Source organism: Opisthorchis viverrini (assembly GCF_000715545.1).
Source record: "Opisthorchis viverrini unplaced genomic scaffold opera_v5_55, whole genome shotgun sequence".
In the NCBI taxonomy this organism is placed as follows: Eukaryota; Metazoa; Platyhelminthes; class Trematoda; order Opisthorchiida; family Opisthorchiidae; genus Opisthorchis; species Opisthorchis viverrini.
In genome coordinates this window covers 1976654-1998678 of record NW_008751709.1, presented here as the reverse complement: position 1 = coordinate 1998678, position 22025 = coordinate 1976654, and the positions used below count along the sequence as shown (strand labels likewise).

The window sequence follows — 22025 nt, the reverse complement described above, 5'->3', positions numbered from 1 at the left end:
TTTAACAAGTCAATAAGAAATTCGAAAGTGTCTCTAACCTCAATGACACACATTAAAGGATTTCACCGTCAAATTATCCTCGAAATGTACCCACTAAAATACGGTAACCAATGTAAAGGCTGAATCAAGCAGGGTCATCTGGACCCAAGATGCATTTTACTCACCTTATCCGTATCCAGTTAAAAAAGCGATGGGTTTACTGTTTCGATAGCGTATGAAGGCCAGCTATTGATACGGTAGACCCCATATTCGTTTCTCCGAAGAACTCTTGTCCTGATCCTATAAACTGTGTATGAATTTGATGAATGGAATGGTAAATTTTAAGGAACAAACCAGACGATCTGGCAACCAGCTGTTTGTCATCTGAGGTCTCGAAAAGCCATCATTACTCATTATAGTAACGGACGGGCTATATATATATCGACTAGCCCGTGCACCGCAAAACAAGATATGACATGGGTGAGCGCCTACCTAGAGGACGGAACTTCGTCGTGACAATAAACAATCCTACCGAAACTCCCGATGAGCTGGTACGACTATTCCTGGCTAACAATATACAATACGCCTTCCAAAGAGAAAGAGGAAGGGAAGAAGGAACAGAGCACTACCAAATGTGCTTGCACTTCCAAGACGCAAAAACCTGCAGACAAGTCATCACCCTCCTACCAGGATGCCACGTCGAATTCGCCAGAAATCCAATCGCCGCAAGAAGATACCGCGTTAAAGCTGATACCGGCATTGAAGGCCCGTGGACTAATGATGAGGAGAAAACGGAAGGAGCCAAGAAAGAGAACACTATGCACGAGATCGTTGAGAAGTACGAATCGGGTACACGAATACACCAACTCGCGGAAGAATACCCAAACCTATTCGCGAGAAACTTCAATAACATCTGCCGCACTTTGGACCTGGTCTGCCATTATACTCCGAGAAGCACCAAGACAGAAATTTTGTGGTTCTACGGAAAGACAGGAACCGGCAAATCAAGCAAGGCCTTACAAATGGTGGAATCTAAGTCTGTCTATTGGAAAAACTTGACCGAATGGTGGGACCACTACGAACAACAAGAGGTGGTGATTATTGATGGGCCAATGTAAAGGAGGAACCAAGCAGTTCAACTCCAAACAAATTATACTGACCAGCAACTACGACCCGGAACATTACTACGGTTTTATTCTTCGAATAAGGGCTCGGTATTGTTCGTCGGCCCAGCCGTAGTAATGTTCCGGTTCGGTCGAGTTTTTCCAATAGACAGACTTAGATTCCACCATTTGTAAGGCCTTGCTTGATTTGCCGGTTCCTGTCTTTCCGTAGAACCACAAAATTTCTGTCTTGGTGCTTCTCGGAGTATAATGGCAGACCAGGTCCAAAGTGCGGCAGATGTTATTGAAGTTTCTCGCGAATAGGTTTGGGTATTCTTCCGCGAGTTGGTGTATTCGTGTACCCGATTCGTACTTCTCAACGATCTCGTGCATAGTGTTCTCCCTCTTGGCTCCTTCCGTTTTCTCCTCATTATTAGTCCACGGGCCTTCAATGCCGGTATCAGCTTTAACGCGGTATCTTCTTGCGGCGATTGGATTTCTGGCGAATTCGACGTGGCATCCTGGTAGGAGGGTGATGACTTGTCTGCAGGTTTTTGCGTCTTGGAAGTGCAAGCACATTTGGTAGTGCTCTGTTCCTTCTTCCCTTCCTCTTTCTCTTTGGAAGGCGTATTGTATATTGTTAGCCAGGAATAGTCGTACCAGCTCATCGGGAGTTTCGGTAGGATTGTTTATTGTCACGACGAAGTTCCGTCCTCTAGGTAGGCGCTCACCCATGTCATGTCTTGTTTTGCGGTGCACGGGCTAGTCGATATATGTAGCCCGTCCGTTGCTATTGGAAACGAGCCAGTCTAAACCTGTAGCCAAGGTAGTAAGTGCACTCTGCACAGCGCGTGACACGTTTCCAGACAAGCATGTTTGCGACATGTAGAGTGTATCATGTTATTTGCGCGTTAGGGCTGGAAGGGTTCAGATAGTTAGGGTGCATATACGTCACAGAACCGGTAGGTATGATCATCGTTTTTTAGCTGTGATTTAGGGAGATTTCTCCCTAACCCTAACCCGTTGAAGCCACATCAGTGAATGGAGATCACGAGGAACTACCGGATACCGAGGCTGACATATTCGCTCGTGCTCGACCAAGTTCACCGAAACACGCTCAAAAGACTGGACAACTACATCAGGCAAATATATTCGTGGCTGGCTACTTCTACCGAAGGACACCCCGATCAGCTACATCCACGCCGGTAAACAACTTGGGGGACTTGATATCCCAAGTCTGAGTGCAACAATCCCGATGCAGCGGAAAACGCGTATGGAAAAGCTCCTTTCTACTGAGTGCCGAGTACTGCGCAATGTGGTCAACGATTCCGCATTTGGCAAAGTTGTTCGGGATCTCAGCCTTCCGATCCGAGTCCACGGTGCATGCGTAAACACCAAGGAGGAGCTGGTGGCTGCTTGGGGTGATAGTCTGCACAACAGCTTTGGCGGTCGCGGTTTACGAGAGTTAATCGCCTCGCCTCTCTCGAATCGATGGTTCGTATTTCCAGAACGAGTGTTTCCTCGGATATTTATCCGAGCTATCTAGCTCCGATGCAACCTTCTCAGGATGAGAGTTAGAATCGCTCGACATGTTCATGGTGGCCAGATGATCGTATGTTGTGGAAACTGTGGCCAACCGGAGAGTTTGGTGCATATTTTGCAATCCTGTTGGATCACGCATGACGCCAGATGTGCTCGTCATAATTGGGTTGCAAGGGAACTCGCAAAAGTCTCCGTCGACTGGGATGCACCGTCTTCGAGGAGTTGAGAGCAACTACTTCGACGTCCTTATTCAAACCTCACCTGATCGCTTCTCCAAATCTCCGAGCAACTGTAAATAGACGTCACAATAGTCTCGGATAAGTGCGGAACGACTGCGGAATGAGAAGAAGCAGAAGTATGGTGCTGATGGATATTCCCTCGCCATAATCTCAGCCCTACATGCAATCGGTTGTGATGTCGACTTTTTGGTCCACCAACCGATGATCCTCTCTCATCGAGGGATATGCTTTCCTCAATACGCCAGGGATGTTATTGGACTGAGACGTCCTAAGGTCACAGTTAGTGACGTGTGTTTGCTTGCCATTATGGGCCCTCTGCGTACTTATGATACTTCTATGCGTGGCACATGGTGTTGAATGTACATTTTTGCCATTTAATCTCACACCAGACCCAGTATGACGGACACTTTGTGCCTGATGTGCGAGTCTTGATTGGGCTAGAGCTTATCTCGGCTTGAAGAGCATTCAACATTATTTGTCTTTCTTCGTTTGTTGGTCTTTAGACGCGTGTTTCCATATCAAAATGTTTTACATACTTTGGGATGGAACCGTTGGTGGCATGAATTAGAATGAGACGTTTCTCTCTTTTCCCTCATGTTCTCCTGTTACCCTATTGCATTCGTCGCTTGCATTCACTTTTTATGTTTGTGACCATGCTCTTCAAAAATAAATTATAGTAGGTCGACATTTGGAGTACTCATCCTGCCATCTGTATTAGAAAACTCACTTGATGGGTAGACATGAGATGAGTACAACTGGACCAGCTTTGCGTGACATAGTTATGCTCACTTGTAAGGGGTCCAATGAAAATAAAACAACTGAGGGTCTTTTGTATGTAAAAACCGAAAGAATGATCTCCTGTTTCACTAGTCCATTCATATACATGGGAAATAACACAGTTCCTATGCTGTAAATGTCTTTGCAAGAGATCAATCCACGTAGCTGACTTACCATATTTTTGGTTTCTATTCGGTTAAATCTAGGCTGATTGATGATGCAACATTTTCACTGTTCTGAATAGGGTGTTGATAGACAGCCTTATTGCAGGAATTGCACAGACAACTATCTGGTTAGTTGGGGCTAACTTCCGCAGTTTTTTTAGGTTCGGCGACAATTTTTGGAATGCCTGATGCTCATTCAATCCACATCAGTTTAGAAAGTCACACTTCAACTTTTTTCCTAATTCAGGATGTCCTGTTGTGTCTGTCGAGGGTGAGGCTAAAGGACCTGGGACCAACTCAATCCAAAAAGGGAAGCCACTCAATAGAATTCAGAATGCCGCAAGGGGAAAATTACAAGTTTGTTAGGACCAGACACCTAAGGTTGATTAAGGTGGTACGGTATTCAATCTAAATTATCACATTCCTAAGGCAGTCGAATGTCCATTCGCATAGTTTTCCGCAGCTCCTCTAATCCATGGAAATAAAATGAGGCTGCATTCGGGGCCTGATGAACAGGCAAACTCAACTACTATTTTATAAAGGTCATAAAATAGTACTCATTCGTTAAAATGGTGGTCGTATTTAATGGCAAAACTCTGATATTGAGAAAATATTCATAAAAATACCGCATACTTAACAAGATGATCTATAGTTTCCACTCAAGGAATTCGCACAGTCTGACCCCAAGAACTATGTATTTTTTGGTTACTTTAAAACAACACCGAGCATTCATATACCCTGATATATGCCAGCTCAGATGTATTGAAGTGGGAAGGCTACTGGGCAGCGCCATGCGCACAGGTCACACAACAGAGCACACTGATGATATCACCAAGACTGGTGACGAAACGTTTGCAAGCTAGCTGTGAAACTCGGCCAGCAGACCATTGGCCACCACTAACGGCTGAATAGTGGAATTATTCCGACTGAATGTTGCACCACTCACGTCACGACGTTGAGGTGAAGATAAATCAGTAACGACCGATCATGTATGTGGTATTTGTGGTCATCTTAGCTAATCAAAAAGCGTACGTTGTGACAAAGTTTTATCAACGAACAGCAACACTGAAAAATGAACCGGGTTCCTCCTCTCCATCAATCAAGTACCAACTCTTTGTGTATTACTTGAAATGTGAGGCGCGCGCACAAGCACTGTAAACAGAAAGTTATCTGGAGGTTTTTTATGCCACGTACTGCCGTTTATCCTACGGGAAACAAACACTCACTGGCTTCCATCGTTCCATGTTTCTTACCTAGACTACATGCACTACACTCCATACAGAAAACACAGTAAAGCTGTTAAATTTGTCAGGCTTCGCAGTTTCTCCTTTTATCTTGCAGTAAAACTCAACTTCTCCAGCCCCATCGAAAGACGAAGCATACCAGGCGAGTAATAATCTCTTGGAGCACCGATTCATTATTCGACACTGTCATTTCAGTATAATTCAAAGGATATTCCATCGTAAATCTCTAGAAACTCAAAAATGTTTTATTATCTAATGTCGTTTCACGTGATCAAATCTGCCACGTACATCTCGGTCGGGGACAAACACATGCGTGGGAAATTCGGTCTAATTTCAATTCTTGACAGCTTTTCGTATACAACAGCATACTTTGAACCCGTTGACGGAGTGGGATATGTACAACCTAACTATTTTCCCCTATAGTCAAATGTTTCGTTAGTACATTCGCAAGAATCAAATCCGGAGATTTTCGATACAGCAAATGTCTGTGTAGTTATTTGAAAAAAATACAATGCCTGATGATGGGCGAAAGATGCTCGTGGTTGGATAATGAACGTGACAGACTTACACTATAGATTATCGCTTTACTCACCGTAAGAGTCACTCTGTACCGGCTGTATGTGCTCAGTTTCCACCTAATTAAGTGGTTAGAGAGTGGTTTCCCTGCCTCGCTACTCCGCTATTTGAGTTATGGTGTCTGGACCCCACTGGGGCGGCTACTTGTTCGGAATATAACCTGAGCATTCTTCATACAGCATGTGGATCGTGTAGACTCATAAAAAAACTGTTCCAACCGAGTGTCGGCTGGATGCAACCCTGCTTCACTCTATGCTACATGCATCCTCCGCTGAGCGCCTATTCATGGGAAAGGAAGATGAAGTTACCGTGGCACGGGTTAGGTAGCTGCGTATGGATAAGACACACTGATTCACTAGGTGAAAGGATGGCGCAACCGTTGGTTCTTCAGCTAATCACTGACGTCGAATCAAATGTTTCTGAGCATACTGACTGCTGTGAAAGGAAGGCACAATCGCATCCAAGTACACGGTTCGTCTAAGATGTTCTTAGATCGAGTGTTAGGCTGAAATCTGCCACAGAGTTCAGTCGGGTCGACTTTCAATATATTCAATTATTTCTCCGTCATAACGAATGCTACATGCACATTTGATGTTTTACTGATACTGCATAGGATTTACATAAATCGCTCTTTCGAGATAAACACACTTTAAAGAACGTCATTTGTTTGTATGACTGAGTAGAAAAAGCACTCCAAAACACACTCAGAGTGATATTTTGGAAACCCCTAACAAGCCACGGTTCTCATTAAGTGATGAAACGGACGATCATTAAGGATGCTGTTTGCTGGGCGTTCTTCCATCCTCGCACTGGTTGGTTTGATTCTCTCAATCAGGGGAAGGAATCTTCTGGTTAGTGGTCCGTTGTGCAACGAATAATTCAGCCCTCTTTAAAACACCTAAACCTGGTTAATTTAGTAAGCGACGGATATGGAATGCAGACCACGCAGCTCAGTAGTAAGGTCTTCATGAGACATCACCCAGCGAGACTAAGTAAACCGGTCTGTAAAGACGCGAAAATGTGACGTAACCACCGAAGATCTTAAGTGAGTTTGTTGTAGTATCATCTGATTATAACAAAATGGCGTTTCTATCGCCGGATTTGTCCGAAGAAAGCGCATTTGAGCAATCAAATATCATGTACATCAGTTTATTATTTCTAAAAGAAAACGCCCTACAAATTGACCGTGATATGGTTGAAAACCCCGGAAAAAAATACCAAGTAGATTTGGTTGTTGGTCTGTTCGCCGAGCTTGGCAGTTGGATTGCAAACGTTTCATCACCAATCGAGGTGACATCGTCAGTGCAGGGTTCAATGGGTGAATTCCTCCTCTTCTGCCTGTGATTATATAGCTTCTAAACAGTATCTGGTAGTTCTGGAAACGGTCGTCTTGTAGTTTGATTGGTCTTCTGTGAATCTCACGTGGTTTCAATCTCCCGTTTCTGGTTGGCTCGTTGGTTGCATTCGATCTGGCAGTTCTGTATGTGGTTGTCATGCTGTGATTCGGTCGTTTCCTTCTTGCTTTGTGGGGTGGGTTTTGCTCATTTGATTGGCCTTCTGTTTTTCGTGGTTGTCTTCCTTTGACCCAATTAGTCCGTTGTTTGCCGTTAGGTTTCTTAGCTCCGAGTCCCGTGACCATGTGGTTCTTTCGCTCGTAACGGCTGATAGACTGGATCAGTGTCGGTGTTTATTGATCGATTTTTCTGTGGAGTACCACGCCTCGGCAAATTCTCGCTCCCGTTTTGTTCTTGCGTGAGCGAGTATAAAGAATAGTATTTCTGTATTTAGGTACAAACTAGTTGTTCAGTGGGCTCAACTGTTTATTCCTACCATTCGTTTAGCTTTCTACCCAATACCGAACCTTTCAGTATTTATTTTCTGTTAGCTTCGCTCCGCCTGACACCTAGCAAGATAGAATGATAGCAAGAAAACGATCTATTCCACGTTGACGGAACACTCTGCTCACTGTCTTGTTAGAAACTCCCTCATGACCGCCTCCCATCCTTTAGACTGTGACGGGTATATCCTGCAAATCTCTGTGTTTTTAACGTCCGGCTGAAAATTCACTTCCGTTCGCCAACGCTCTTATTCACTTGAGTTGAGATGTGAAACACGGTACTGTTTACACTTGATGGTGACCGAGGGATTCGTTCGAATTTTGCCGAAATACTGGGCGTATACACCACTCATTTTATATCAACTTGATTTTCACTGAATCTCTGTATATTTAGTTGAAGAACACACACAAAAGGTTCAGCTGGAATTCAAATGAGCCTATCATGTAAACCAAACTGGTGAGCAGATTGATGTATTAGCCAAATTTCGTGCAATTCGGACCCAGTTGGAACATAAGGATGATTGATATTTTGGAATTGCGCCTACCCAATGAGTCCGAAGAAGGGCGAAACCAGTCGTAGGCTGCCGAAGACTTTTAAGTAGTGTGCTGCCGAAACGTTTTTTCATGTGCTTACTCCTCGTTGATCAGGTGGCTGTTGACCTGTTTGCCGAGCTTGACATTCGAGTTACACACAGTTTAGCACTAATCGACGGAAGATTAACAACGCAACAGTGAGGATCTATGTTCGACTGGTAATGAAACGTTTGTAAGCCCACTGCCATCACAGCAACGACGGGTGATCGGCTCGCCCCGCGCTGTTGGTTAGATGTGGCCTTCCCTTTCGAATGTAAGTCATGCTGACCTGAATGGCCGTTGTGAAGTCTCCACCTTTGAGGCATACGGAAGGACTGACATAAATATGAAGGTGGTGCTTTCTACCGGTGTGGAAGAACTTTAAAACAGTGGACCAATCAGAGGGTTGAAGCGGGCAACCATTCGAGTCGGTGCAGCCAATCAGTGTGTACGCATCGACCAACACATACGTGTCAGACGATAAGAGACAGACACAACTAGCAACGGGCACATTTGGTTCCAGCTGATTAGTGCATGCGGTAATATATAGATTTCAAAATTCTGGTAACATTCACCGCTACTTAATGGCCTCGCTTTTGGGGTGAAACACAGACAATCCTTACTGTAAAGAACTCTGTATTCAATTAACATGGTTATACAACACTGCTTGCGGTGGGGTCCCCTCGGGTGGTCCGTTATCGGAGATTTCATTGTGCTCAGATATTCAATATACCTTTCTAAGCATGTATCATTCTCTCAGAGGGTTTTGGTAAACAATCGGTGGATTTATTTTGTTTGTTTACCAACCCCCTCTGAAACGATGACTTCCCAATCGGTCCCAAACATTTTCCAATTCATTTATCATTCTGTTTTTGTCCCGGTTTCTTTGTCTCTCTATGGGTCTTAGGTGTCTTCTCCAGTATCTGGGGCAAACTCAAGCACTCCTTGGCCGCATGTCTGGCCATCCTGGACCTGCTCATATCCTCCATTCCAGTCCGATTGGCACATGTGGTTTACCCAATTCTGATGGGGCTCATCTACGGGGTGTTCAGCTATTTATTTTGGCTTGGAGGAGGAGAAGGTCCTTTGGGAGTCGGACAAGTCTATCCGGGCCTGAATTGGATTCACCCGAAGACCGCGATTCTCTCCTGTCTGTGTGCATTGTTATTCAGCTTTTTGATTCACGTAAGCTAACCCATCATCTGACGAGTGATCATTTGTCCTGGGAAAACCATGAGTTGGTGTACCACAGGAGCAATCTACGTGGTGACTCTAGGCATTTCAAAAAATGATGTTCAAAGTGCTCGGAGCTTTCTACATAGCGTAGACAGCTTGACAAACCTGGCATGGAGTGACTTGGGTTGTTAAAATCTATCTAATTTCACAAGGTCTCCAGAACGAAACATTCCAATAAGAATTTGTCTATTATGCCTACAAGGTTGACCGATAAAACCAAAACCGATCGAATTTGAGTCAGTTGGTTGTCGATCCAACTAGGCAAACTCAGTTCGACTGCACGACAAAACTACTCATCTCGATCCTCATAGAGGCATTGGGTGACAAGTAAACTTTAATTCCTAACACTGATTTTTAGTGCCTAACAAAAAGTCAAATTAGCTTAGGAAACCGGTGTCATGTCGAATAAGTGAGGGATTGCATCTTATAAGTCGTTTCGGTAGTAAGACTGAAAAACACTTCGGGGATTGAAATACTGGCTGCATTAGAAAGGGGCCGTTACACGAAGGGTCACTGTATGAGAAATCGTACAGGCAAATCCACACTTGGCTGAGTGTAGATACATATGCCTTTCAACTGAAGTGCCCAGTGAAGGCAGAAGTGATGGCACCGACACTGTACATGTCACAGAAACAGTTCCGCATCTGAACGACCATTATTTTCATAATTGTCGTCTTCGTTGGTCGTCGATCGCGGGCAGCAGGCTTCGAAAGCCGACATGAGCACGAACGCTATCCGTCAGCGTAATGTCACAGCCTTTTGAGTTGTTTACTTCAAGCTGCTGAATTGGAACGACAGCGAGTGTATTTCAATTTTATTTCCCAATAGTTCACAGGTTTCGTACTCATTGTTCCCCACCATCATAACTTTTAGTGATATATTGCACGATTGATTGTGGGTTGAAATTGTAGTACAATTTGCAGCAGTACAATAGCAGCTTCTCCAGTTTCAGACGTAATTTATCGACATTGCTCTGACCAACCCAGTAATGCATCAGTTACGCGCCGGACTGTCAAGTGATAAACTGTTCCACAACAAGTCCATTTTGAGGTGACACGGCTCGCGACCAATAAGCCCGCAATGCACTGATCACAGATAATCGGTAGATTACTGCCACTCAACCACTGGTGGGTCATTCATATATGGGTGATATGAACGAAGGCGGTGAATAAGGCTATTTTAGTGTAGCTGGTAATCTTGGATACTGTACTTTTGGCTATTATTAATGTAAAATATGAAGAAGTCGACGGATGGATCATGTTAAACTAGGCCGTAGGCCAACACAAGTTCAGAGATATTACAGGCTTCGTTTCAATACAGTTACTTTTGTGTAATCGGATCCCGATAGTGGTCTGAATAAAACTGCAATATCCCCTACGATTCGGACGGCCATCAACCGCGCAGCGGCACACACTGCTTTTGTTTCGGCATTAACTGGTCACACAGCGGGCGACTGTCACTGAGTAAATTGAGGGTCTATATTGAATCTTCCCTCCATACAGTGACTCTCTGTATACCGACCCCTCTCAGAATTGTTTATCTGTTTCACCGGCGACAGCCTCTGGTGGGCGAGGCTTTTCTTGTTCCTGAAGTGGCAGTAATACTCATGATAGTTGAAGATTATTACTATAACCATATGGAAATGGCTACTGAGACACAAGTGCATAGATCGATCAATGTGTGGTCATTTATGGCAATCGACAAAGTAGGTTCCGTTTCATAACCAGAGGAATAACTGGATAGAAATACCCAGCAACCACGTGGTTCCATTACGTTCCCACCACATCTAACATTTCAGCCTCACTTCAAAACCTAATAATACTGTACACTGCAATCTATAAAGTGGTTACGGGATCCGAGTATTACAAAGCTACCAGTTTGGAAAATAGGTGGAGATAAACCAAGATAGTGCACACTGGTTGACATGGAAACAAGCTTGATGGACAGTGATTTTAAAAGGAAAACCTTGTATAGAACTATCTGATGCACTACCCTAAACACTTTTCTTAGCTTCTATTACACCCACCACCCCAATCCGACCAGGTTTCCCTTATTTTCTCGGGGGTATAGGAGAAATTGTACGGTAAAGTACCTACAAATAAATATAGCGTATTAAAAAGCCTCACTTAAAACGACTCAATCTGTTTTGTTTCAGATACTCATCTACGTCACGTACTACATTCGCGTAAAGCTGAGCACTTGCTTCGGCGGCCGACATGCGGAAACGGTTAACCAGATGGAGGAAGGTTATAACGACCTCAGAGATGATGTGGAAAATGAACTTAGGGACGATGTCGTCAGTGAAAGTTCAGTGACCACGTGGATGGAGGACAGAACAGGCCGATACTATGGTACAGTGGAGTAGAGACCTCATGGTCCGAACTTGTCCAAACTAACACGCAATGGTCCCAAGAGGCCAACCCAAAAATAGAAAATCATGCTATAATACACGAGCTTCCGTGTTTTGAGAATAAATGCGCAATGTATTTGACGTGTCAGAGACAGGCAGAATGTGGAGGGGAGAGGAAAAACTTGGCCGTACACAAATCGGAACATGATAGATCGATACGGATTGAAGAGAATCACGTTTTTTGTTACACAGAAGAGGTAATGAAGAATGCCAAAAGGTGAACGACGACGAACGGAAAAGGCACCGTGAAAAAGTTTACATACAAAGAGAGCAGAGAGAGAGCGCACAATATAGATAGTTTGTTTGCAGCTGTACAAGAAAACCAGCCGGCATAACGTACGAAATAGTAAGACGCACACAGGGTATTACAATTTGACCAACACGTTCTATGCAGGACGAGGAGGTGGACAGGGGAGATTAGAGAGTACATGAATGTAAGGAGGAGAAACTGGATGGAAAAGAATGACTGACAACAAACAGTGAATTAGCGTCCAGTCATACACAGGCGGGTGGGAACTAGAGGACCCACGACGAAACGGGTGGTACGAGACCCACATAAAAACCGTGCACAAATAGACGCGCACGTAACGTACGTAAGTGGATATAGCAGTCTGCTTAGATTTATATTCTTTATTGATGTAGGCAAGACATGTCAATAAAATGTTAAGGGGGTAGTGTAGAGTATGGATGAGTGAAAAAACAAATATAAATCAATAGGACCAAAATGAGAGCAAAACCACGGATACGGCGGCGTTGATGTGCATAGAAAAAGGAGCCATACACAACCTAGTGGGCTGCATCAGGCACCTGGGTTATCCGTCTGATCCGTGGTAGTGACGGTTGTTGTGGCTCCGTTCACGATCGCCAACTGAATAAACCGGCAATAGAGCGAAGGTGGAGTTGAGAACACAATAGGGCACAATTGTAACGAAGAATTCGGAATTTGAAAATGTACAATAAGGGAATGAATGAAGATCACCAAGCACATGCTTGTTTTGGTACGGCCTACTACCATTTAAAGGCAATGCATACCTAACCAAGGGTGCCGATATAACGAACTTGATGTCACGACAGACCAATTAACTTCCACCAAGCGGAACCAGAACAGGGACATCTTACAAGAAAAGTGATTAAAATCCAGGTTTAAGTTTATATAGAACTCAGTTCAAGCAATGTAGCAGCAGATGCCTTTGAGTTCATTGGCAATAAAGTCGCGAAATTCAAATGGACAGACCGTGACTGAGTTGTTTCTTCCCGTCCCTCGTACTGGGTTCGGCGAATGCTGCTTGTTATTAGCACTGTTGATGACAGTCACTTAAATAGGTACGTTTCGTTCTGTCTTATTGGTTTTGTTAAAAGTAATCAGATGATACGTCACTGGGTCAGGGCTATCTTTTTGAGAATGCTGACCAAGCAGTGTAGAACCACATTAGGTTCATCTATCGGACGGATTTCAGTATTCCTTACGGCACCAAAGTGAAGATGTCTATCGAACTTGTTGCGGTCACAAGCCATTTGGCCGCATCAGAAAAACTCGAAAGCTCATTTTTGTAGGCTGGCGTAACTCAAATGACATTTGGAAGAATAGTCCTCCGAGTTAGCATTTGAAAATGCGTGAGTCACCGTCATCTATTTGAAATAAAGCGGCCATAACAAGTCGAAAGTTTATGCCAATGGTGTTGGACAGCACAACCGACGCCTGGTAACCTATGACAATCCTATTTGCCACGGCCTACACTCAAGTTCACTGGGACGACTTCTTACTGATTTTATTTGTGAATTCATTTGGAAATTCCACAAACTGATTAAATCTATCGGTTTAGCGGACTAGAAGACGAGACAATAAAGCTTCAATATGGCACCCTTAGGGAGTGCGCTCAGTTTGGGGGCCTAGAAGCGCTGAACAGAATGCCGGGCAGCTTGAAGGAAGGTCTAATGAATGGGACGCCGCAGACACCAGCAGACGAGGTAATGAACATGTGTATTGAACATGGTGGTGTACTAAGCCCAGGTTGCGAACTAATTTCATTCATTAAACGTAACACACCACTTAGAAGATTGCTGAAAACTCTAAAAGTCCATGACCAGTTTCGACCTTCTTCGGGTTTATCAGGTAAGCGCGATTCCCGAGTTTTGTTCTGGACAGCCTCAAAGCATCACAAACGAGACTCAGCTGGATTCAGTTGAGTCTGTTGCTGAAAAGTGCTTCCATTCACCTTAGCCGTCTAGCGCAGCGTAGGAAAATCTAATACGGGCTGTAGGTGAGAGTTAATTAAGAGTTGAGTGGGTCAATTGGATAGGACTGACTACAATTTCCATGACCCAGGTTCGATTCCAGCAGTCGTCATTCAATTGGCTGCCGGCCCCCGTCCTGATAATCCACACACAGCTGCTTCAGGGAGAGAAGTAAAAAAGGAGACAAAACTTCTTTAATCCAGTGAGAGGCTATATGCTCTACGGGAACACTATGAGCTCACCACCTTAAAGTACCTGGGTCCCAAACAGAGCGCCAAAGGATGAATTAAGGACTTCTGGATATTGATTGATCGAATCTGTTGTTTGCCTCCTCCCTATGATGAATGCGAACACCTCTGCATGTCCAAACTATTATGGAGGCCAACGCTCTAATTAAGTTGCAGAAGGAAGGATAACTCAAAGATCAAAATTCCAAAAGCCCTGTAAGGCTCTGCATACCTACTTTTCAATTAAAAGGGTCCTGACAACTGTGCTATGTAACCCACAAGCAGAATTGACAGCAATAACACCTAAAATGGAGTAGTTAGTGTACCCACTCAGGTACAGATTGACGGACAGTCATTACTGAACCGATAGTAAACAAGCCGGACGGGTGGTAGGAGTTGGTGTGCGCTTCTAAAACGGGCCCACGACGCATGCGGCGATCAACCCAGTTACTTAGCTTCCTCAAATAACAGAATTCAATACAGTAAAGAACTGCTGTCACTATCGTTGTGTTATTTCTGTCCAGCCTTTCAGCGATTACCTTTAATCAGGCTGGGTTCTAACAACAAATGTCACCGCAACAATATACTACTCTGATTTGTCGTGAAATCCGACAGATACGCACAAGCAACCCGTTACGTGTGCGAACCACCACTAGTCTGTTGGGCTTTATTCAGTTTCTTGGAAGGGTCGGTTACTATCGACGTTACGTATTTTAATTAAAGTTTCCTCCTGACCACCAGCTTCCGCATTATGAGAGGCACTTGGAAGACACTGCTTTCTAGGCCCACCAGTCATTGGGACCGAATAGAAAAAATCGTTCAGCTGTAACACCCTTCCGGTGTCTAGCTGCCATGCTACCCGAAGGAAGCACGAGGGCTGGGATACTGCCAGGTCGCCCATGCCTAAGCAGGGGAAGTCGAGGGGCAGAGGTCGGGTTCGAACCACGGACCTTCCGGTCAGTAAATTCGCGCTCTAACCACTTGAGCCATCTCGCCCCATTGGGAGCGAATGAATAATAATAATGATAAAAGAAAATACAGAGCTAATGAACTGACTGGTTATATCCACTCTAACCCTAAGCCCCGAGTACCTGTTGGTAAGGCCAAAATAAAAATTCGTCAGATCACAAACATTTTCCCCAGTAAATCCGAGTGCATTTAGATGACATAATTCTTTTATCTTTCAAAATATCCTTTTAAACGATCACCTCAGAGTGACGAGGAACGCCAGATGAAGGATGTTAGATCGATAATTAGCTCGAACATGTAAAAGATAATATCTCCGTGTGATGGAGTTCAATGGCTCGTATTAGCTTCTTGACACGATCTGATTTTGTGTGATTAGAATCAGACCCCATCTCAACACATTAAAGGGATGATTCCAAGGGTATTTCCCGACAAAGGGAACAGCAAGGTGAACACGGGAAATAATTTGGCATACGCTTGCAGAAGGAAAACTACGTGATTACGCAGTTAAATAAACCAGCAACTATGGGAAAACCTACCTGCGTAGATATCGGGAGAATGATTGTCGTTCCGAGAGAAGATGATAAAGAAGTACCCAAACTGGCCATAGTAGCTGCCGAAACCTTGATATCAGACGCCGAACTGGAGGGATCGATAGCCGTTTCTCCGGTTAATTCACCTGCTCCATTGATGAGGGCGAACTGCCGACCGGGCGTTAAGGAACTGGTGGACACGGTGGTCAGACCTGCGCCCGTGGCGCTTAGTATTGTCGGAGTTAGGAGAACAGCTGATCCGACAGTGTTGGACACCGAGGTCAAAACATGAGGCGTAGAAGACTGTTGATCGATCAAGGAGGATTCGAGTTTACTTATCTGCAAGAAAAATAAAATAACAAAAATACATTTCTCATCCACTACATATCGGCCATCATGTGCCAATTGGACGTCCCCTCTATTGCATGGAAAAATACTAACCTCACGATATTTGACCAGAAATGACTTCAAGGGCTCGACATAATTATCAAAGCCGAGCGTATTCATGGCACAAAGAATATCTTCACCGTTGATGGTCTTTCGTTTCTCCGCTTGGCATCGCTCTGCAGCTCTATGTGGACATACATGTACAGGGAACAAACTTAGGGTGTGACTTACTCGCTAGTTATGAAACTGATAAATTCCGAAACGCACTCCTGTACGCACTCTTTGGCATCTTTCGCTATCTGGAAGCAACAGTGAATTGGACAACTTGAACTACCTTTCCATTGCCTGGGACAGCACGCTTCATGATCTTCGCAACATTGGCGATGGGTAGAAATCGATCCTAAAGAACAACGTGAGTAGGAAGAAGAAAGCGCAAATGGATGAAAGGCTGGCTTATTGAGATGACTTTAAAATAACTATCACCAAACTAGTTGACCTCATCAGAAAGGTCCTAAATCTCGCTAAATGTACAATACCAGATATTCATGAGGCGTGATTTGGCACCTTAAGATTTTCTGTTTTTCACGGAGTATACATTCCGGGCACGACCTGATATAGAGAAAAATGTAGGTGGCTCAGACTGTGCAGTTGGTGGTCGAATTGTCCACTGGGATAGCAGGAATTTTTGATGATCAGTCAAACCTCACTGTGAAACTAAGGAGCAGCCTTAACCAATATACGCACCCGGTGTGCTGACACTTGCAGGTTACGGCAAATTAGACTTGTTTCACCGAAGTGCAGGGATATGAGGCCAAATTAGTTTCGGTGAATCAAAATGTAGCCACCGCTGCAAGCAGGCCATTAAATGGAATAATATACATCAACTACGTACGTACGTAACAAAGTGATGAGGTTTATCACCCTGTAGACCTTGGATCATCCTGCGAGCAACTAGAAAAGAAGCACCGTATATCGAAGTGTAACCGGCTACATTAGGGATCGATAATGATAACGGTGTCCAAAAAGTTTAGGACAGGGACGGGAAGCTATCTGCCGTGAATATTTTGATAACCTCTATCCAAGAAACATTACAGATAAGACGTTCGAGCATCAAGTTTATGGCTGGAAGATCAGCTCATCAGCTGAAGACGCTTATCAGTGTGGAAGAGGGCAGGTCGCTGGCGAAAGTTGTTCAGAACCGAAGACTTAAGCCACAGAGATACAGCCCAAATGAACCCGTCGACTGCATGAGTTCGATCAGGATGCCTCGGGATTCGAAGAGTTTCTAACTTGACTGAACTTCGAACACCCCAAAGACTGCAAAGGCTAGCCCTGAATGGTGATGTCATATGAGCAGTCAGTTGAAAATACAGATAACTATTGTATAAACGGGTATGTGGCGCATTGGCTTTACACAGTTAACTACTGGGACCAGAAGTGGATCTCCATAAGTTCAGGCAACGTTTCAGACCACCGTTCCTGGAACAAATCTGTCTATGACAGCAAAAAGATCGAGTCATTTTACCGCAGGAGCTAGTCCCCAAAAAGAGATAAGGAATCTTAGAGTCCAAGTCAAGCAAATACCTCATAAGAGTCAACGGCACAAGCAGCTTCGGGTGATCTACATGCATTCGGAAGGACGGATTCTGATTACAGTTTGTTTCGATCAGCTGGACAAAATGGTTACGATAATTTTGTCTAGTAACTGGTTCCGCTTGCTTCATCGGATAACTTACTGGTTACCAATGATGCCCCAACGATGTCCCCTTTGAAAAGCAGATCTAAACAAGCTGGTTCTCCCTCTACAGTCATTCCAGGACTGAGTTCGGCAGGCCTTCGTATATTACGACGAGGAACCTCATCGTAGATAGCTCTCACCTCGGTCTCTAACGTGTCTAGCGTGCATATTACTCATTTCCTGTGGGGTGGGTGGTGGAGGAGGTTGAATTATATTACTTCGAGGAACAGAGCGCTGGGGTTAAAAGCACCTCTCTGTTCACATATTCGCGTGCTTCCTGCCTCTGGATCGACCTATTTGTGCTTCTCGACTTCTACATCTATGAAGTACACTGCACTGTCAGCTCCTTCTAATATGAATTCTAATGTGAACATCGCATTGGCTATAGAAAAGGATAAGCAAACGCATTCCGAAGCGTCTCTTGTACAGCGACACCAAACTGAAGTGCAGTCGAGTTGCACCTCACTGATATCAGGCACTCAAGCTTAGGAGAACAGGTATTCAGAATCATATTTCGATTTCCTCACTTCACTCATCGGTTGACAAAACTACGACTGTTATCAACGGCTGGAACGGTGGGGACACAATTGCTTGCACCGTTCCTCCACGGACTGTGCGCAGAGACTCAATGTAGAAACCTTGAGCCTACAATGTTCACCCATAAGTGCACTTACAACCGCGCATCTGCGCAGAAGGTTGGGTGTCAGATTCAGCAGCAGTCTCCTGCGGAATGATGGTTTGTGCAAATCTTATCGCCAGTCTTGAACTTGAACTTTGACTACCACGGGGTAGAATCGGAATGTGATTTGACGACGTCTAAAGCAATTCCTGAAATTTCTTCGAACTGAAGTTGCAAATTTCTGCTGAATTCAGATGATGCCGTAAGGGAATACATTCACCAGATGGATGTAGTAAAAAGAATTTACTTAGGAAGTCAACTCCCTCACGACTTTTTGGAATGCAATACTCCTAACAACCCCACTAGTCGCCTAGAAAATTTGCCAGTGTCTCGATGACCTGTGACTGGCGAGCCAGCAGCACGAGGGCAGCACTATTGAACATAACTACCATGTTCGTTGGCGCCTTACATTTATAACTAGATAATCATGTCAGTTCTTGCAAGCGGGTCACGGACACCAAACAAAGGTTTAGAACCTTTGACTACCATGTGATACAGATTGACTGTGGGGATAATGAATCTCAGGGCTGCGACTACAGCTATACAAGGGAGATGACCTGGTGCGATATATTCAGTTACGGAATAAACGGGAGACTCAGCTGGGTTTTGGGTGAGTCGCCTGTGAAAACTAAATTGGTAAGCAGTTTGGGTTCAATTGCAACATAAGGATGACGGAAACTCGGGGGCTGGGCCTACTTGATGAGCCCAAAGAAAGGTTAAACCAGTCGTCGGTTATCGAAGGGTTTATGAGTATTGTGGTACGTCTAATTGTTACCGCAGGTCAGGATCGAGTACCGGGTGAGGATAACATTACACACCGGTCCATTGAATCACGTGTGGGAAGACAGGGCTTCCAGATTTATGGCTAATAAAAGGCTGAACTATAACTTAACACTACTAAACAAGTTACTTGGGCGTATAGGTTTCGTCACAAATCCAAAGGACAACATCCTCAAGTGAAGTATAGCATCAGAACTGCTTCAAATGCAGCCAAACTTCTTTTTAACACAATACAACTAAGGAGATAGCAGTCTCTACTCTGTAATAAACCACAAAGAAGGTTATCCAATGGGATTTTGATATATTCTCAAGGACATCTCTCGATACCAAACGATAAGTGAAAGCGACCCGAAAGCCATCAAATTGTGGGTTCATGGTTTCCTTGCTACGACCACATTAAAATGAAACAAACAAAAAAAGCTTCAGCTTCACGCCATACCCACACTAACAAAATGGGGCACCACAAAGTAATGAAATCTGACAAACAAACGATAAAGAAACCAACCTGCTCTCGTAACGGGGACCGCTGTTCCACCTCACCAGTTTGATATTCTGAATCCTGGTCTTGTAAAGAACCATCTAATCCCTCATAGTAAGACTGCTCATGGTAGCTTGACCCGTCCCCTTGACTGTCTGGGTTGGCTTCCATATTAATTAGCTCACCTGAAGAAGAGTGGGAATTCTTAGAAATCGGATGACAAGCAAAGTGGTTCAGAACAGTCGAAACATTAGCAACTACGAGTAAAAGGCCATCCAATGAGAGAGCAAGACACGGGATCACAATCACATCATGTAGCACCCCAGTCAAAAGCAGGAAGGCTATGTGGACCCTTCCACGGAAAGACCATATCGGTAATATTCTCCAAGCCCTTCAAATTAGCACAACTCTTGATTTGTACCAACACGAACTCTGCTAGGAAAACTTCAGCCCTGGCGGGACTATCGTAACGTATGGGGCATGGCATGACCTCCAGTTAAGGCGCGTGTCGCCAATCAATCACAGCGCCTGTTATGGAGACTGTCAGGAAGGCCGTGATCTATAGAATGACCACCCAGAAGGTGGTCAGAAGTCTGGTGAACACCACCAACTCGGCCGAATTTGCTGCAGAAAGGCCGTCGAAATTACCGGCCAGAAAAAGCAGCTACGGACTGTATGCTCACGAAGAGACGGGACCTTACCTCACGAAGAGACTGGACCTTACCGTGGTGTGACGTTTGGCGCACCTCAACGATCCATTGAGTTATACTGGGGATTGTCACCGTGACACTCAGAGTCTCTCGTATCAGGTTGGTCAATGGTGAGAGGTCTGACAAACACAATCTCCTGGTCCTCCAGGTTGGGTTTGGAACTTGTTCCGTAGAAACAGTGATGTGTATGCATTTCCCGCAAAACACCGCTGCCTTGCGGTTAGGCTTTTGAGCCAAAGGCTTTGGTTGAGGACCCCAATCGTCCTCCTGTCTAGGTGTATGCGCCTTGACAGTATCCCGGTGTTGTGTCTTGCTGAACGGTCGTGCAACTCTGTATTGGCTCCTTGGCTTTCTGCTCCATCCACTATGATATATTAAAAGGCATGGTAGCTCTGGACAGCGCTTTATGTTATCACTACCGATTTTGTAGGGTGACCATAGAATGTTCCACAAGGTCGTGCTAGAATCTCCGTGAAGGGGTGAGAAGCGTCGAGCTAAGGTGCTCGATCCAGGTTGACTGACATTCTGGCCAATCAGTGTATGCCTTCGTTCGATCCGTATCCTACGCGTGACACATCCGTCAAAATGGTGTGATGTTCGGTTATCAGGGACGCCTGGCCTCTGAAGACCCAATCCATATACGAATCGCTCGTACACAAGTGAACTTATGTCAAATCGGTCGTCACGTGATGCCATCAACCGGGTCGCCTTACTTGCTGCATATAGCAGGGCGGGTAAACGAAAACAGGCTACTGCTGATGCCTCCCTTCTTTCTTTTTCGCATATTTGTTCTTCCCCACTCTCTCCACCCCATTAGTAACTCACTCGTTCTAGTCCCAGCACTTAGCACTGATGGTTGCTTCCGACTTGCATCGGTTTTGCGTGTAACATCTGTTCGTCACATGGCACCGACATCTTTAGGTATCTCGCAATCAATATTCACGCCTCGACGCCCAGACTATCTGACTGTTTTCAATGTCCACACGCTGAAGCAAGCAGGATAACAATTTGCTCTTGCTCTTACACTGCATTCGTTGGCATTGATATATGCTGTCTCCGAAACAAGAGTTCAAGATGCAAGCAAAGGGGCTAACTAACCAACCCACCAGTCCCCGCTCGATTCCCGTCCCACACCTCTTGTGATCCAGTGTACTGCGGCGGGATATGCAGGGATTGGTATCATCCTCAGTAACCAGACGGAAGTATCCTTTCTTGATCGGATACTTGTTGACAGTCTCCTCTGTGCAGTTTGCCTTGAAACGTCTGTGAAGTAGTGTCATAAGCGAAAAGTTGGCCGATGCGTGTTTACACCCCAGCTGCCTGTAGCTCTGACGCCGTCAAAGACAGGTCTTAGGACACACTAAAAGCCCTTTTGCGGAGAGCCAAAAGCTCAGGTGTCGTGGTGGTTGCCGGAGATATGAATGCACAAGTGGACAGCCTTAGCGTATCTGAGACTGAATTAGGAAGTCCTAAGTACAGTCAATGGTGAACGATTGCTTCAACTGTGTGCTGACCGCAGACTGTTTTTATGCAGTACTAACTGCTGAAATAGCAGATGCTGTCTGGCCACATGGTGTTCTCTAACGCTGTGCAGGCCACAAACCCAAATCTA

At 44.8% G+C, this 22025-nt stretch overlaps 3 protein-coding genes across 3 annotated transcripts in view; 1 reads left to right on the top strand and 2 right to left on the bottom strand.

Annotated features, from left to right (window-relative positions):
* Window positions 1-13161, top strand: part of T265_03644 (hypothetical protein) — a gene marked incomplete at both ends in the record, with an annotated part of 44641 nt that extends 31480 nt beyond the window's left edge. Inside the window, 2 exons of the mRNA XM_009168179.1 lie at window positions 8942-9219; window positions 11426-13161. Coding sequence (XP_009166443.1) covers window positions 8942-9219; window positions 11426-11635 — 488 coding nt within the window. The remainder of the gene's footprint in view (window positions 1-8941; window positions 9220-11425) is intronic.
* Window positions 1164-1817, bottom strand: T265_03643 (hypothetical protein; the record flags this gene model as incomplete). The annotated part of the gene is made up of 1 exon (XM_009168178.1): window positions 1164-1817. The coding sequence occupies one exon, from the start codon at window positions 1815-1817 to the stop codon at window positions 1164-1166; it is 654 nt and encodes a 217-aa protein (XP_009166442.1).
* T265_03645 (hypothetical protein) lies at window positions 11417-21109 on the bottom strand (the record flags this gene model as incomplete). Its single annotated transcript, XM_009168180.1, has 7 exons — window positions 11417-12548; window positions 15648-15980; window positions 16083-16212; window positions 16260-16327; window positions 16363-16428; window positions 19731-19888; window positions 20428-21109. The coding sequence occupies 7 exons, from the start codon at window positions 21107-21109 to the stop codon at window positions 12480-12482; spliced, it is 1506 nt and encodes a 501-aa protein (XP_009166444.1).
* Window positions 21110-22025: the final 916 nt, after the last annotated feature.